This window comes from Solanum stenotomum, unplaced genomic scaffold (genome assembly GCF_019186545.1).
Source record: "Solanum stenotomum isolate F172 unplaced genomic scaffold, ASM1918654v1 scaffold26577, whole genome shotgun sequence".
NCBI classification, from domain to species: domain Eukaryota; kingdom Viridiplantae; phylum Streptophyta; class Magnoliopsida; order Solanales; family Solanaceae; genus Solanum; species Solanum stenotomum.
This window is the reverse complement of record NW_026029083.1, coordinates 71,610-90,285: the sequence shown is the minus strand read 5'-3', so window position 1 is coordinate 90,285 and position 18,676 is coordinate 71,610. Positions and strand designations below refer to the sequence as shown.

Below are 18,676 nucleotides of genomic sequence, written 5' to 3'. Positions count from 1 at the left end.
TTAATTGAAAGCTGTAAATGGAAAAGAAATCACCATTTAAGAAATCATTATTTTTAAATTTTTGGATCATTTCTTCTTCTAAAAGTTTCTATCCAACGTAACAATAAAGTTAAAATAGAAAATGTAGTGACGCCCTTCTTAGTAATAGATACTTATTTATTCTTATCAATGTTTTCTGACAATTTTGGTTATATTTCTTTAAAACAATTATTGCCTCGATTTTTATTATCATTATTAACATTTATTTTTAATTTTAAAATATTGGAAATTTTATGTTAAAAATTTAAATAATAGAAAAAATGATTTGTTTAACTTTTATCATCATCAATATTACTAATTTATTTCACTTTTTTCCTTAATCTTCATCTCATCATTAATGTTATTTATATAATTTTTTTTAAATCACTTATTTTTTCATTTTTAACTCTTTTATATATTATATATATAAAGTTGAATATGTAAATGATGATGTGACATTTCTTAGAAGCTAAGATTACTATTTATCTAATTTCTCAAATTTTTGAGTTCTTTTGTCATACTAAATACAATATGTTTTATTATAATTGCATTCAATATAGTAAACAGTATGTTCTAGGAATTAAAACAAAATTATCATTTCAGAAAAATAAATGTTAAATTTTAATTTTATTATGATTAAGGAAATATAAAGATATTACTTCAATATCCCATAACCACATTCAATACATTAGAAATTATTTGGATATAACTGTAAATGGAAAATGAATCACCATTTAAGGAAAATAAATGTTTGCAATACCATAATAATTAAGGAGAGAGTAAGATATTATTTTAATATCCTAATTCGAAACGTTTAATCTACTACTCAATTAAAAAGAAACTGCATTTAATAATATTAAAAAGTTATTAATTTAATATTTTTTCTCATTCTAATTCAATTCAATCAAACTTAATTTTAAAGATAAAATAACAGCTCCATTTTAATTGTTATCAATATATTTCAAAAAATTATCGTGAAAAAGCTTTTCTTGCACCTTATTTTAATTTTCATATACTATTATTATTTTTTCTGTCAGTTTTCAATGATTTTTTATTTCGATTTAAAATTTAATGTTTATTCTTAAAACTCTGATGGCACAAAACTACAAATTAAGGTGGCGTAGAATATAAATAAATGATGATTCTTCTACTAAATAAAAAGATATAACGAAATTGAAAGGTGAAGATTTTTTTAAAAAAATGGATAGGAAATTCTATTAAGGTATTATTACGTCATTATTCAATATATTTTTTAATATAAATTTCATTTGTTGATGCATTTGTTTAGTATTACAGTGTTATTTCACATTATGAGATATTTCTTAGACATTTAAGGAGAATGGTACACCGGAATATATATTATATATTAAAGGATCAACTTCATGCAATGGAAGAATTTGTTATTAGCAAATATATTTTAACTTATTTGATAAAAAATATATTCTTCCTCATTTAATAAATGTAAAATTTGTCAAGCTTTATTTTTTTCACAATCTTCATAGTATTAAAACAAATAATAATATTACGATTAAATAACAAAATAAATATATAATTAATCAAAAATATTTATTTTTTAATGATTGCGCGAAGCGCGACCTTCTCTAGTCATTTATGAATTACATATGTTAGGCCTGGGCTTGTTAGCTCCTTTGATTTATTTCTTTTCAAATGAAAGAACATTAAACTTTATATTTTCCAGCACTTCCATATTTTTCTTTTCAACAACTTTTTATACTACTGAATTTTCTACGATTCAAGAATTTTGTGAAAGACCAATAACATTTTAATTTTTTTAAATTAAAGTCACTAGTATTTAAATGGACTCTTATTAGCTTAATAATTAAAATAGATCAATTTATTCTGCTAAAAAATAACTCATCCAAACTATTTTTTAGGTGAAATTTAATTTGCTGAAGTAACATGAACTAAAGTAAAGAGTGGTCTAAACTTTAAAAGAAAACATAACTGAAAATATATTTTTTAAGATGATGAGAAAATTATAATCCTTATTCTCTCTTTGTATTAAAATAAGTGCAGAAATCACCTTTATTAAAAAAGTTAATAAATATAATATTTTATTTTCTAAATTACCCTTATTTTGATAAATGTCTCTTGAACACTATTAATAAGAGTATTAGGGCATAGTTGAAAAATATAGTACTATTTTTATGTTGAATTTTAAGGTAACCCTTTTTCTTGGACAATTTTAAAAAAAAACTAATATGACACTTATTTTAAAATAAAAAGAGTAAAATTTAACATATTTTTATGAGCACGAACATGGGCGTATGTAGGGGGGCCATCGGGTTCACGTGAATCCATGTTCCCCTCCCGAGATCATATATAATAGTATTATATTTTTGAGAAAATGGCCAAATGATCCCCCAATCTATTACCGAACTTTCCGCTACACACTTATACTTCACGGGGGTCATATTACCCCTCTGAGCTATTTTAAAGTGGAATTATTTCCTTCCTGAAATGTCATTACCAGGCATGTGTCTTGTGGTAAAATACACACACTTGACACATGTATCTCACCATTTAATAGTTTTTTTTAATAAAAAAAGTTCTCCTCCTTCCTTTTCCTTTCTTCCTTAATCATTTTTTCAATCCTAACTATAATAAAAACCATTTTTTACCTCAATAAATTTCTATATCTCTAACAATTTATAAAAACGAAAATTCAAGTCACCTTTTCTCTTCCACTATTCTTTATTCTTTCTCCCTCTAAAATTTTCATGATTAATTTATAATTTGAGTTTTTGATTTTGATTCTTCATGGATTTTAGGAGAACATGTAGGATCCTTCTTTGAAAATGTAGAAGAAATTGTTTTGTTTAAGTTTCTTTTAATAAGTTTGAAGATATTTTTTAAATATACAATTACTTCACTTTGATTTTGTTACTCTTGAGTCCATGACTTTAAAAAAAATTAATTAAGGGTATGCTTTTTTTAAAAAATAAATTTAATTTGTTAGATATGTTCTAAATAAGTCTATTGAAAAATTATTTATTCATAAAATGCATTAGTTGTTGATAACTTTTATACCAAACATCTAGTAAAAAAGCTTCAACAATGATAATGGTGAAAAAAATATAATTGTATAGATAAATAAGAAGAACGAAAAAAGGAAATTAGAAAAAAACGGAAATTAAAAAATAATAATAGGCAATTCACTCTCTCAAAGAGAGTGCCATACACTCTTTGTGCCAACTCAGCACTTAAGGGTTATTTATTCCATTTTAAAGTAGTTCAGGGGATAATAGGACTCCCGTGAAGAATAGGTGTGTAATTGGAAATTCGGTAATAGGTTGGGAGGTCATTTGGCCATTTTCTCTATATTTTTTAGGGATAAGGGTCTGAAAAATATCCCAACTTTGGTCGGATTTGCTGTTGCGATACTAAACTTTCACTAGGACCTATTACCTCCCTAGACTATTTAATACCGTATTTTTTACCCCCTGAACTATTTAATAGTGTATTTTAAAGGTATATATGTGTCCACATGGACATATTACTATTTATAATTTTGCATTATTTTTTATGTCCACGTGGGCAAATATATATGTTTAAAATACGGTATTAAATAGTCTAGGGAGATAATAGGTCCTCATGAAAGTTTAGTATCGCAACAGCAAATCCGACCAAAGTTGGGGTATTTTTCAGACCCTTATCCCTATTTTTTAAAGAAATATTGAAATATAGATATGTGAACACACACTCGAGTATCATATGAATCGATGATGATTGGGTGCACTTCTCTAAAAGTAAGGTAAGAAATTTGAATCTTGCATCTATTTTGTTTTATTTTTCTTTCTAAAATTAGGTAACACCTTTCTAAGTGGTTAATTTTGGACCGATAATTTTAAATTTTTAACAGTTTTCAGTGATAAGAACCTAAATATCAAACTAATCAAATTTATATCTTAGATCCACTTTTTTATAATAGTGCACCCATCATCTCAAAATCGATCCTGAATACGCCTCTGAGCACGAACTATTTTTAACTAATTAATTGAATACATGTACAAGTACACCATTCATTGAATAAATATCCGGAAAATGCATTGGATCTCTATAACAAGCAAGTATTCATATTACGAATAACTTGGTTGGGCTAAACCAGAGGCGAATCTAGGATTTTTCACATATGGGTGCACCCAGAAAAATGTATTAAGTGGGAATTGATCCGAACATGGATGTATCAAGAAAAATGTATTAAGTGAGAATTGATTCTTCATCCTCAAGGTAAAAAGCTCAACATTTAACCATGTGGACCAGATAGACTTCTTATAGCACGGGTGCAAGAATATAATAATATACAAATTTTAGAAAATATATACATAAAATATCTAGTTTTACGAAGAGACCACAGGTTCCGATGCCCTATTTTTTACCTTTAGATTCGCCATTCGGCTAAACTAAGCACTAGTCACAAATCAAGTTAGGCTTTCACCAAACTCGTTGGTTGTTGTTGAGATATAAATACAAAAAATATTAAATTGGAGAAATTTAAGAACCCTCTCTTCAAATCTCTCGCTCATTACACTTAAATCTTTAGGTTGAAATTAATATGATTTTTAGTGTTTTTGAGCTTTTCAAAAGTTACAATGTGTGTATTGAAAAAGATTGTCATATTTGAATTTTTTTATGTAGAGAATGTAACGATCCTCATAGTCATTTTGTAAATTATATATGAATTTTTTTTCAAATATATTTGTGGCCAAATTGACTCAAGTCTCCAAATGAACTTAAAAGAGATTGTAAAATGAGCATTTGGGATATAGATCATCACCAATATGCCTACTTCTAAAGTACTCATTCTTCTTCAACAATTTTACCCTTCTCACAAACATAGATACCATCAAGAGACTTTTGGATATCCTTGTTCTTCACATGACATTTTTATGGATATTTTTGTATTTTTAACTATTTTATTCTTGTCTAAGTTATTCCATTATTATTGTTCCATCCAAAGATAGAGATAACTCATTTCAGTACTACTAATAATCTTAAAATAGGTTATTTCAAACTTCCTAACCAAACAAGGATTAAAGATTACAAAAACTTTATTTCATAATTATTTTTTTCTTATCCATCATACCAAACATGTCCTAGAAGAAAATAGAGCCAGGTGAATTGTAGGGGCAGAGCTACGGTGATGTCATGTGTCTAGTTAGACACTATAAAATTTGAATCTTATTTTATATTGATATATATAGTATTTCAAACACCCTCAAAATCAATAAAGATCCGTAGCGGAGTGATAAGTGTATGCACGAAGATTTGATATGAAGTAAATAACACTTTAGGAACCTTCTCTTGATATCACTAAGTTTAGTGACACTAACTTATTATTTTATTATCATTTCCTTGTCAGTTCTCTGTCCCCTTTTCTATTCTTCTATTTTTGGTTAAAACTGGTTGTAGGAAATAAAATATTGGTTCTTATAATTTAAACAAAACATCAAAAGAAAATCTATATCTCTAAAGCAAATCAAAGATGAAGTTGAATTTGCAAACTCTCTTTATTGATTACAAAATTAAAAAAAAATCAATTTTCCTATAGAAGATAGTTTTCCAACATGTTAAAATCAAACATTTAGTTGTTGAATGTTTTTATTGTTATTATTGTTGCACTAGTTAAAATTAGTTATTTCAATTGTCATGCTACACAGATCCTTGTATAAGTGTTACCTTTAATAATAATGCAGTGCATTAATTATGTAGCATTTCTTATTATTTTTTATAAATTGCAAACCAAAAGAAAGTATCAAATGCAACTTAACTTAATTCCGTAATTTAATATTAAATAATTTTTAATATATATTATTATTAAATTAAAAATCAATAACTTTAAAGAACTAAAACTTGAATTCATAAACTTACAAAACCTCTTGGTCATTTAAATGTGTTAAATTGGGTCATGACTGACTCTATACATTGAAGTTTGAACTGAAATATTTTATTTCATTATTTTAGCATCTAAATTCCACTCGGCAATCAACCATCTGAATCTTTACAAAATTATTTCCTACTCCTTCTATTATATATTAAATAAATAAATTTGTGAGGCAATGCATATTTAAAGATATAATTTAAATTATAATTTTCACTATTAACTTATGTGAAATCATAAATATAATTTTGTAATTAGTGTAATTTATTTCTTAGAAAATATAAAACTTCAATAAATGAAACGACAAATATGAAAAAAAATTCAAACATCAATCTTGAACTTTGAACAATGAAAAAATCTTAAAAAATTCACTTAATATGAAATAAAGAGAGTAATATAGTGTGTTGTATTATATTGTACTATTGTATTGTTTTAATAAATATAATATTTGAATAGATCATATCATTCTTCGTCGTTACATAGTGAACATCAACAAGAAAAGTAAGGTACATAATAGAGATACTATGAAAATGTAAGTCAAAAGATAAAATGTTTATTAAATAACAAGTAAAGACAAAATGAGAAGAAAATATTAAGGTAATGACGTGATCACATCAAATCAATCATTACACGTAATGAGATATTTTGTCGTTATTCAATAATAAAATTTAAACAATACGATATAATAAAATTTAAGTAATAATTAAAACAATCATTATATTCTAATTAATAATATAAAACAGTACAATACTAACAACCATCCAAACAAAAATAGTGAATGAGTATTTTAGATTGTAAACTAAAATTCTTTCTTTGAAAAAAAAAAAAGAAGAAAAAACTTGCATATTTTGGCATTTAAAAATAGGAAGATATATTGACCATGGACTTAAAAAGAGCACACACATACAAAAGGAAGACTTGGTAAAGTTGACTTGGTTGCTTCTTCGTCCCCTCCCTGCTCTTCACTCTCAGCTCAAAAATCACTACTATAAATAACTACAAATCCATCAAACACATTCGCAACTCCATTATATTTCTTACTATTACCTTCAATATTTTTCTCTGTTTGAAAGAATTTTAAGTGTTGATTTGCTACTTACTTCCATACACTTAATTCAGATCTCGAGATGATGGTTAGTTTTTAAGTGTTGATTTGTAAATCACGGGATTAATCAATGTTTAATTTTAAACAAGTAAAGTTTGCTGAATTGGTTGAACACGAGTATTGTTTTTTTTGTTCTTTCTGATTTGGTTGTTTATTTACAGAAAGTAGTGCTGAAGTTGGAGTATCTGGATGAAAAAGTCAAGCAAAAGGTCATGAAAAAAGTTTCTGTTGTGGAAGGTACGCTATTATTCTTCAAAACTATGTCAGGATCCCAGATCTTGCAATATGGATAAAATTCAAGTTTGAGTGATTTTTGGTGTGGATGATGTTGCAGGGGTAGACTCAATGTCGATAGATACAAAGGACAAGAAATTGACAGTGACGGGAAATGTAGATCCAGTTGAATTAGTTTCAAAATTGAAGAAACTGTGTCACACTGAAATACTCTCCGTCGGACCAGCAAAAGAGCCAGAAAAGAAGAAAGATGAGCCGAAGAAAGAGGATGCAAAGAAAGCGGCGGTGGCGCCGGCAGCGGCAACAGCAGCAATAAAGGCATATCCAGCTCCAGTTCTCTATCAATATCAGTATCAGCAACCTTATCCGCATTACCCTACCCCTGTTCCTGCTTATCAGCACTATTACAGTGCGGAAGAGGATCCTAATTCTTGTGTTATCTGCTAACTGCACTTCTTTCCGGAATTTTATCATACAGTTGGTATGTGTTCAATTATATACTCTCTACCTCTACGAGGTAATAGTAAAATCTGCCTAGACTCTACGAGATCACTTGTGAGATTTCACTATTATATTTGGTTGAAGAAATGAAAGTTAAGAGGATAAGTATTTGAAGCTGAAAAAGAATAGGAGCATCTAAGAATACAAATTGTGTTTGGATTGAACTTCACCTGGAAAAAAAGCACTGAAAATTATGTCCAGTTCACTTGAAAGGCCGTATATTGAAGTCAAGTCACCAATCTTGACACATTATAGTTATCAACAGTTGCAATTGACTTCATAACCTGATCACTCTTTTTTTTTTCTTTCTATGTACACTTGGTAATATCCGTCGATGAAAAAAGTGCTTTACTCCTCCGTCTCAAATTATTTATCATAATTTTCTCAAATTATTTATCATAATTTTTACAAATAATTAATAGTATCTTCAATGAACAAAGATTATAGTATACCTTAAAGGAACACAAATGAGGATAAAATAGTAAGAAGATCATCTTAATTAAAAATAATTTGAGACCAAGGGAGTAGTGCATGCTCCTACAAGAGGTTGTTTCTGGCCTCATCCTCACCCCTTTCCCCTCCCTCAAGCCATGGCCAAAACTCAACAGGTTATGTTAGCATGCGCCTAAAGAGAATGAAGTCTAATGAGTTGATTACTTTTTCATTTTGCGTGCACTTAAAAAATCATAAATAAAAAAATAATTTTATTAATTTATCCTTTAAAGATTTTTGAAAATCTATATATATATATAAATCTAAATGAGAAACCGCTGATGTGGCACCTCTTAGAAGCCAGGATTTCTATTTATCTATTTTCTCAATTTTTAAAATTTTTCATCACACTAAATATAATATGATTTAATATTACATTCAATATATTAAGCATTAATTGCATTGCAAGAATAGAAAGAAAATTACCATTATGGACAATAAATGTTTAATTACAATTTTATTACAATTAAGGAATGAGAAAGATTACAATAAACGTTTAATTACAATTTTACTATAATTAAGAAAAGATAAAGATTAATTCAACATTCTATAATCACATTTAATATTCTAAAATATTAATTGTATAGTTGGAAACGGAAGAAAGATCCCATTTCCGAAAAAAATAATAATTCTAATATCCTAATCTGAAACTTTTGACATTCTCTATAATATTAAAAATTATATATTTCATGTAGAATAATTACTTATTTATGGGATGAAACAATGAAATCATTTGCAAGTTTTATTATTAACATAAATACATAATGATTAAAAATATTGTGAGTATATAAAGAGAATCACAATTTAAGGAAAATAAAAAATTAATTACAATATATATTTTTATCTATTTTTTCTAAACCCTTTATATTTCTTTATCTATTTTTTTACTTTTTTTTAAACCCTTATCTTTCTTTTCTTTCTTTCACGTTCTTTCCAGAAAATAAGAGTATAAACATTTTTTTTTATTATAGTCATTTATATCATTTTCTTATATTTCCATCTTCAATTTCATTAAATTCATCTATTTATTTTATTTGTGTATAAGTTGATTATCCTTTCATATTCTACATTAATGTTATTTATTAAGATTAATTAAAAGTCATTATAATATTCTTTTAAATACGGTACAAAAGGAGCCTCAATTCAAATCCAACGATGATTTTTTTCACAATTCTCTTTTCTAGCTTTTCAATATTGCTATTAGAAAATAATACTTTGGAGAGACATAAGGTAATCTTAACTTCCTTACTATTTTTATGTTTACACTATTATGGATTTTTTTTTTCCATTTCATTAAATTATATAATCAACAAAAATATGATGATTATATTGTATATAACAATAAACATTGAGGCATCTTTCATACTGTCAAATAATTGTTCCAGCAAATTGAGATTTACATTTTTATGAAATTGTTTGGTTGTTGTAAAGGGGTTCATAATATGAATATTTATATTAAAATAAATACAAATACATTGTTCATATGTTTCCTCTCTTTTTTTCCCAATGAATTTGGCAGGCTTTATCAAGCTAAGGGTTTCAGGACACATTTTTTCTGTCTCTCTATTTATTTTTTTCATATTTCACTTGGGAAATTTTATTAAATATGTTGTTACATTATTAGAGAATATTTAACATTATTTTTTAGGAGAAATTGTAATTGTTTCTGTAAGTTATCATGGCATGGTGTGATATTGGTAATTGTCGAAACATGTATGGAGGAGTAGACATGGAAAAGGTTCTTATAGAAGCATCTTGTCATTTGAGTATTTTCTCTATTTTCATCTAACACCCAAATTAATAATAAAAAAATATTGAATGATAAAGAGATGTCAAATGAAAAATTATCTCAATATATTATAATTGATTGATTTATTAGTTTCATTATTCATACATATTAGAGGTTTGGTTTAATTTTTTGGAAAATAATATTAATTTTTTTAATTATATTGTTCAAAAGATATTGATTGTTGAATTTGAACTATTATGTTTTACTCGCGGGTTCAAAATTTATTTAAAAATAAAAAAGTGTTAATTATATGTTTAAAACTTACTTCCAAATGAAAATGTGTTAATTAATAACTATATGTTCAAATAAGTTTAAGCACGGATACATTTATTTTGTTACCATTATAATAGAATAGTTAAGATGAATCAACAAATTAACAAGAAGTCTTGACTAAATTTGTACTTAATAATTTTAAACTTAACAAGTATAAGGATTTTAAATTTAAAATTGTGTTAAGATTTGAATTTTTTTATTGACGGATAGTCTTAATTAGATAAATTATAAACTTTTTACTTAATTAACATGTCATATTCCTCTTGCTAAAATATATTATGTAATACCCCAGAAATTTTTTCAAACTAAGACTTGAATCATCCTTCGTTGTGAGTAGGATTTTATCGAGGAATTAAAATTTCTTAAGTGTTAAGGTCACTAGATGTGGTACCTTGAGTTAGAAAAAGAATTAAATTGGAAATAACAAAATCTGAAATTTTGCAAGTTATGCTTAAGTATGAGTTTTGGATCGACTTCAAACGACCTTAACTCCTAGCTCAGGATGAGTTAGGTGTGCTACTAGATACTGTAGGAAATACCTTTGAATTATCTTTCCAACGCCACCGAGTTTGCTCAGTTTTGAGTTCATATGAGTGAGATATGACCTTTTGAAGTTAGGCTGTCCAGTTAAAGAAAGTCAAAACCGAGTTTTAGAGGGGTATTTTGATCTTTTCCTTACCCAATCAGATTTAATTCATTTTTAGTAATATTTTAAGGATCTAATCCTATTAGGTTCAGTTTTATAATCCTACTTTACACCTAGGATTTTAGTGGAGAGAAAAGAAGAGAAAAGAAGAAGAGAAACGAGGAGAAAAAAATGAGAGGATCAAGCGTTCGTCGAGATTTTTGTGTCTTGTTGCGGATTTTTGCCATGGGTTTAATCCTTAAGAGGTATGTAAGCTTCCATAGTGTTGGGTTTGTTCACCCACACGCCAAACATGTTATTTTCAGCGCAAATTTCATTCTTGAAGTTGAAAGATTTGAGTTATTGATGAGTTCTTGATAGGTGTTCTTAAAGTTCATTCTAAATCTTGTTGTGTTGGGTTTTGGATGATTTCTTCAGATAAAAGTGAGTGTTTTAAGGAATGCATTGAGTAGATTAGAATGTACTTATGTTAAGTGATCAATTCTAAGTGATTGGGGAAGAAACCGTTCGATTCTAGGCGAGTTAGGGTGAGAAAACGAGCAAAGAAGTTCATCAGATTTTCTGGGTTGGGGGCCTGGCGCGATGCGCCTGCTAGAGCGCCCCAAACCCTCCTCTGAATGTTAGGGGCAGGCGCTTTGCGCCACCCATATCCCCAGGGTCTCCTGCCCTTCCAGTTTGTCGTTAGTTGCCCCGTTTGAGTTTGTTTAAAGTGCACCTTTATTTCTTTTCGATTCTAACTACTCTAAGCTACTTCTAAACACCTAAGATCATTCCTAACATGATCATAACCTTGAATTCATAAATCAAATTCAAGGTAGAGTTGAGAGTCAAGTTTGAGAGTTGTTTCAAACCTTTTTTATAAGGTCCCTTAGAGTCTTTTTGAGGAGTCTTCTACAATTACTAGTAACTTATTTCAAGACTCGAGCAAGTGAGTATGAGGATGAGGAGAATGTATTCATGAATCTACTTTGTCATCATGAGATCATTCATATCATGAACCAAAACTCTTGAATTCATAATTCACATTCAAGAGAGAGTTAAGAGTAAAGTTCAAGTAAGCCTTTGAGTTCAATTGTGAATCCTTTGAGATCAACTATCGATTTGAACTAAGTTCTGAGAAAGTAAGTAAGAGAATGAGAAGAGTCTTATACATGAGTCCATGTGGTTATGTAGATCATCGAGTCGAGTAGTTTCATGCCCATAATTCCACATAAACTTCATAAGTTGAGCATATTTCAGAGAAGTGGTATCTTCAAGTTTTAAGCCTTTAAGTGTTGAGTTCCTAAGCCCTTTTGAGAAGTATCTTTGAGTTCTTGAGTTAAGAAGTTCATGCTTATAATTCCGCATGAACCCTTGAGTTGAGCATTCTTTAAATGAGTAGTATCATTGAAGTTCTTAAGTTCCAAGTATTGAGTTCTATCTATGGTTATTGAAAACCTTGCATTGAGTCATTCATGTCCCTAGTTCGGCATGAACCATATTTTAAGGAGTCTTTTACAAATGTTTTAACTTTGTTTTAAGACTTAAGCTTTGAAGTTAAGTAAAGAGTAAGAGTAAAGTCTTTTATAAACGTTTTAACTTCGTGATAAGATTGAAAGTTTCAAGTTAAGCAAAGAGTAAAGAGTTGAGTTCATTTCTCAAAAGTTATAAGGGAACTAAGTATTCCCTAAGAGTTTATAGATGTTTTTACACATTTGAGCAAGAAAAGGGAACATGATTCCAAGAGAGCCTTTGGGCTAGTTTTCAATAAAGGGAACATCGATTCCAAAAGAGCCTTTGGGCTAAGCTTTGAGCAATTATCTCAAACTAAAGAAAGAGGTGTTTAAAACACATATGAGCTAAAACATATTTTTGGAAGTAGTATTGAGCACTGAATTGGGGACGCGAGTTCATATTAACTCAAATCTCCATAAGAACCATGTGGCCAACATGGGATTTAACGAGTCATACTTTTTAGATGATCATGTAAGTTAAGCTAGTAGATCCACTAAGTTAAGTAAGGTCCTATACCGATGGCAAGGTATAGGATGGTCCTTGGCAGTGCGAGGTAAAGTATTGGATCATCATTATAGGTCCTATACCGATGGCAAGGTATAGGATGGTCCTTGGCAGTGCGAGGTAAAGTATTGTATCATCATTATAGCTCTTAAGTGATGGTTGTCAGCTAGAGAAACTCTCACAAAAGTTATTGTATTTTTATATACACAGTTATTTGTATTTCTACATACATTTCAGAGTTATGTTGTATCCTTGCATACACATAGAGTTGACATCATGTTTTTAAACATCTTTTCTTTATATTGCATTTGCTTTAAAAATTGCTTTATATTGAAATGAGTCCAGTTATGTTGAGTATTTCAAGTTGAGTACCTTAAGTTGAGTATCTTGAGTTGATTTGTGCTTCATTGAGTCAAGTATCATATCTTTGAAGTTGAGTATCTAATCCTTGAGTTGAGTATCTTATTCTTAAGTTAAGTTGAGTTCAGTGAGCTTGAAAAGAGGTAAGTATGTTTCTTTTTTACAAGTTCAAGCTTATGTTATGTTTTAGAATTCCCCTTACATGCTCGTACATTTCACATACTGAGCCATTTGGCTTGCGTCTTCTCATGATGCAGACACAAGTATTCAGGATCATCAACATGAGCTTCGTTGATACATCCGAGAGTTCGAGTTAGCTATGGTGAGCCTCCTTGCTTCCGGAGGATTTCATTTACCTTTAAGTTATATCAGTTGTTAGGATGTAGTGGGTCTTGTCCCGACTTCCATCTTTATCAGTTAGAGGTTTCATAGATAGTCAGTATAGTTGAGAAGTCTGTATCATTTATTTTATTAAATGATTTAAAGACTAAAGTTGCCTTTTTATGGCAAGTTGTATATATTTTATTATACGGAGTTTTCTTTGGACTTAAAGTTTGTATTTAAGTTTTATGAACTTTTATTTCAGTTTTAAGCTTTTGTATACTTAAGTTAGTCTTCCGCTTGTAGTCAGCCAGGATGAAGGTTCGCTTGGGGACCATTAATGGTTCTTGAGTGTCGGCCACGTCTAGGGTGTAGACTCTAGTCGTGACATATTAAGTGAATATTTAATTTTTAGAAGGATTGTAAATTATTTATATATATACATGTTTCTTTTAAAATCTTTAGTAACTTATTGACTTGTCCTAAATAGTTATATCACCACAAAACAGTTAGAAAGAGAAAAAGTGAGGGTGATATTTTTCTTTGGTCAAAAATTACAATTATAAATCTTTTTTAGATTTTTTAATTTATTTATGTGCTATATTAAAAGAATTTAAAAAATATTTAACTGTTAATTATATTAAATGTGCATTGCAAAGAAACTAAAAAGACATTTTTAGAATATGTTAAATGTAAAATTTAATTTGTCTTTATTTTCATTAATAATTACTTCACACAACTTTTTATTATTATGACCTATAAAATTATTAATAGTCATATTCATCATATTATTTGGTGTTTCATATAGTAGCCCCGTAAATAAAATCATTGTAAGATTTTATAGAAGATCACATTAGGTTTTTAGGTTGTTATATTTTCGGTGCTTATTATATTCATATTTTAATTTGATTTGAAGAATAAGATGAAAAATGGTGATCGGCTTGTGGGAGTGGACCTCCATAAGAACTCGAAAGATATGTGTACTGATTTCATATTTTTCCTTCTAATTTTTAATGAGTAAGGAATTAAGAATGATGTTGCATTTTTATTGGTATGATTTATCTTTATTTTGCATCTTATGTGAATTTCTTATTGCAATTTTTTTGTTCAAAATAGTAAAAAAATTAATAACTTTATTGGAAGTCTACTAAGTACTCATCAAACATTTTTCTCTTACATCAATATTATATTTCATAAAATTATCAAAATTTTATTACTCTTTATAACCGCGCGAAGCGCGGAGAAGTTCACTAGTTTTACAATAAATGTGAACATTTTCAAAAAGAATTAATTGCATTGGTAATATTAAAAAAAATTAATTAATATTTTCTTGATTTAGTAAGATGCAGAACTAATATGAGACACTACTTTTAGTATAATGACCAAGTAATACAGGACAGAGGGAGCACTGATAAAAATAATTTATTCTTATAAAAATTCTTTACTCTTGATTAAATGATTCATAATCACACGCTTTTTGATATTTTTCTTTTATGATTTGAATGTATTTCAGACCACAAATTTGGAATCTCTCCTTTTTCTTAAATTTGGTGGCAAAAGAAGTTGAAACTATTTTATTTTTTGATATATTTATTTAGCATTTAACGATAGGAAGATATATTGACCGTGGAATGAAAAAGAAAAGACTTGGTAAAGTTGACTAGGTTGCTTCTTCGTCCCCTCCCTGCTCTTCACTGTGCTCAATTCAGCTCACAAATCACTAGTACTATAAATACGGCAACCACAAATCCATCAAACTCATTCGCAAATTCAATATTTTTCTCTTTATTCTAAAGTTTGGAAGAATTTAAAGTGTTGATCTGCTACTCACTTCAATACACTAAATTCAGATCTCGAGATGATGGTTAGTTATTCTCTCTTATTTCTACTTTCTTTACTTTACTTAAGCTTAAAAGTTGCTTTATCTTTTTTGCCCATTTTGATTCTCATGAAATATAAAAGTGAAAATTCCCCTGATTTACTTATTGATTTACAGAAAGTAGTTCTGAAGTTGGAGTATCTAGATGACAAAGTGAAGCAAAAGGTCATGAAAAAAGTATCTGGCGTGGAAGGTACGTTATTATTCTTCAAAAATATGTAAGGATTCCAGATCTTGCAATATGGATGAAATTCAAGTTTGAGTGATTTTTGATTTGGATGATGTTGCAGGGGTAGACTCAGTATCAATAGAGACGAAGGACAAGAAATTGACAGTAACAGGAAACGTAGATCCAGTTGAATTAGTTACAAAATTGAAGAAGTTGTGTCACACAGAGATACTCTCTGTTGGACCAGCAAAAGAGGCAGAGAAGAAGAAAGAAGAGCCGAAGAAAGAGGAAGCAAAGAAGCCGGATGAGAAAAAGAAAGAGGAAGCAGCAACAAAGGCATATTCAGAGCTAGCTCACTATCACTATCAATATCAGCGACCTTATCCTCACTACCCGACCCCTGTTCCTGCTCGTTATCAGCACCATTACAGTGTGGAAGAGGATCCAAATTCTTGCGTTATCTGCTAACTTCAGGCTTCACATTGCGTTTACTGGAGTAATTCAATCTTCACACAAGTTCTTTCGGGAATTTTATCATACAGTTGGTGTGTGTTCAATTATCATACAACCTCTCTACCTCAAAGAAAAGTTGTAAAAGTCTGCGTGCACTTTATGTATTATATTTGTTTGAAGACTTGGAAGCTAAGAACACAAATTGTTTTTGGATTGATTTTCGCCTGGAAAAAAAAAGATAGAAAAAAAGGACGGAAAATTATGTTTAGCTTAATAAATAATGTACTTTTTAACTTGGCTTTAGCCTGTCATGTATTTCAATTTTGGAGGTATACAAATAGATATTTAAATCATTCAAGTAGACACACATTTCCATTACGTCTATTTCACTTGAAAGGCTGTAAATTGAAGTCACGCCACCAATCTTGACACATTATAGTTATCAACTGTTACAATTGACTTCATAACCTGATCGCTCTTTTTTTGTGTACACTCATATCTCCATCCACGAAAAAAATGCTTAGCTTATACTTTTTTTCATCTCAAATTATTTATCATAATTTTTAAAAATATTATGAGTATCTTAAGTTATTTCCCATTTTAAAAGTTCGTGACATTTTTTTTTCTTTCTATTTTATTCTTGATAATAATAGTAAGTATTTTTAAAGACTACAAACACCTCAATAAAATATATTTAATAAAAGAATTGTATATCTTAAAAGACATAAATGAGGATAAAGTAGTCACAAAGTCATCATAATAATTTACTTATTTTTTAAAAAATATTGAAAACACCCTTAAACTTGACGCTAATTATTAATTTCGTGCCTAACTATTAACCGTCTTTAAAACACTCCTCTACTTGACTAATTAAACTAAAATAGACCCCTCTCATACCATACACATAAATGTGTCATTTACGCGTGTACACGTGGAATTTTCTGTTGATGTGACATATACATAGATATATTGTATGACATGAGAGAGGTGTTATAAAATCCGATTAGACAAGTAGAAGAGTTTTTTTAAGACTGTCAATAGTTCGGAGACAAAACTAATAATTCTCGCCAAGTTCAGGGACGAAACTAACAACCTCATCTTTATTTTACTTTTAAAATATTATTTATTACTTGTCAATTTTTATGGGAAATTTTCGCAAACAGCTACTGTAATAAACTTAATTATGTTTAATAGTTATAGTTTGCATATTTACGGGATGTACCTACAATNAAATATTGAAAACACCCTTAAACTTGACGCTAATTATTAATTTCGTGCCTAACTATTAACCGTCTTTAAAACACTCCTCTACTTGACTAATTAAACTAAAATAGACCCCTCTCATACCATACACATAAATGTGTCATTTACGCGTGTACACGTGGAATTTTCTGTTGATGTGACATATACATAGATATATTGTATGACATGAGAGGGGTGTTATAAAATCCGATTAGACAAGTAGAAGAGTTTTTTTAAGACTGTCAATAATTCGGAGACGAAACTAATAATTCTCGCCAATTTCAAGGACGAAACTAACAACCTCATCTTTATTTTACTTTTAAAATATTATTTATTAGTTGTCAATTTTTATGGGAAATTTTCGCAAACAGCTACTATAATAAATTTAATTATGTTTAATAGTTATAGTTTGTATATTTACGGGATGTAACTACAATTTAAGTTGTCTTGTTTGTTTATTTCGCGGGTTTGTATAATATGCGGGTGATTTTGTATAATTTGTGGTTACGTTTGCATTTAAGCTATTTTTAACGAATTTATAAACATCTGAACTTTAAACAGTTATACAAATTATATTATACAAAATTACATTATACAAAAGTTATACAAATTTCAAATTTCAAATTACAAACGTGTGAATTATACAAACTCGAAACCCCAACCCATATAATTATCACTAAATGTTGGTCGCGAGTGGTAACTAACTAAAATTATAGCTATAATGACTAATTAACTAGTATATGTTTGCTTAACCATGTAATTTTTTTTATTGGGTGAAATAAAAAAGGGAAAACTACATAAATGGGTCATCAAACTCAAAATAATTATATGTTCATATCTCAATCTAAAGTAATTCAAGAAATACCCATTCTCTAAAAAAAATAAGTTACAACCCATTCCCCTCATTCATTAAGGCTGATAATTTTTGCTGAACTGATACTAAATAAGTATCATATATTGTATTGGTATCATTAAGGCTAATAATTTTGCTTACTGATACTAAATCAATATATATATATATATATGTGTGTGTGTGTGTGTGTGTGTTGTATTAGTATCATTAAGGCTGATAATTTCGCTTAACTGATACTAAATCAGTATATATATGTTGTATTGGTATCATTAAGGTTTATTATTCAAAAATTACTCATTAGTCAATGATACAATAAGAGTATATGCATATTGTTGTGGTATCATTAAGGTTTCTTGTTCAGAATAACTCATTAGTCAATGATACTATAAGAGTATATGTATATTGTTGTGGTATCATTAATATTTCTTGTTCAGAAATTAC

General features: G+C 28.5%; 2 protein-coding genes across 2 annotated transcripts; both read left to right on the top strand.

Moving 5' to 3' along the window:
• The first annotated feature begins 6,860 nt into the window (after nt 1–6,860).
• Nucleotides 6,861–8,018, top strand: LOC125851505 (heavy metal-associated isoprenylated plant protein 12-like). The gene is made up of 3 exons (XM_049531286.1): nt 6,861–7,053; nt 7,187–7,262; nt 7,360–8,018. The coding sequence occupies exons 1-3, from the start codon at nt 7,048–7,050 to the stop codon at nt 7,704–7,706; spliced, it is 429 nt and encodes a 142-aa protein (XP_049387243.1). The 5' UTR covers nt 6,861–7,047; the 3' UTR covers nt 7,707–8,018.
• A 7,253-nt stretch (nt 8,019–15,271) lies between these two features.
• LOC125851501 (heavy metal-associated isoprenylated plant protein 12-like) lies at nt 15,272–16,498 on the top strand. Its single transcript, XM_049531284.1, has 3 exons — nt 15,272–15,503; nt 15,636–15,711; nt 15,809–16,498. The coding sequence occupies exons 1-3, from the start codon at nt 15,498–15,500 to the stop codon at nt 16,153–16,155; spliced, it is 429 nt and encodes a 142-aa protein (XP_049387241.1). The 5' UTR covers nt 15,272–15,497; the 3' UTR covers nt 16,156–16,498.
• Nucleotides 16,499–18,676: the final 2,178 nt, after the last annotated feature.

Bases quoted from the DNA above. Each gene is read 5' to 3' on its own strand.
- LOC125851501 (XM_049531284.1), top strand. The intron at 15,712-15,808 runs GTACGTTATTAT...ATGATGTTGCAG, and splicing joins AAAAGTATCTGGCGTGGAAG to GGGTAGACTCAGTATCAATA.
- LOC125851505 (XM_049531286.1), top strand. The intron at 7,263-7,359 runs GTACGCTATTAT...ATGATGTTGCAG, and splicing joins AAAAGTTTCTGTTGTGGAAG to GGGTAGACTCAATGTCGATA.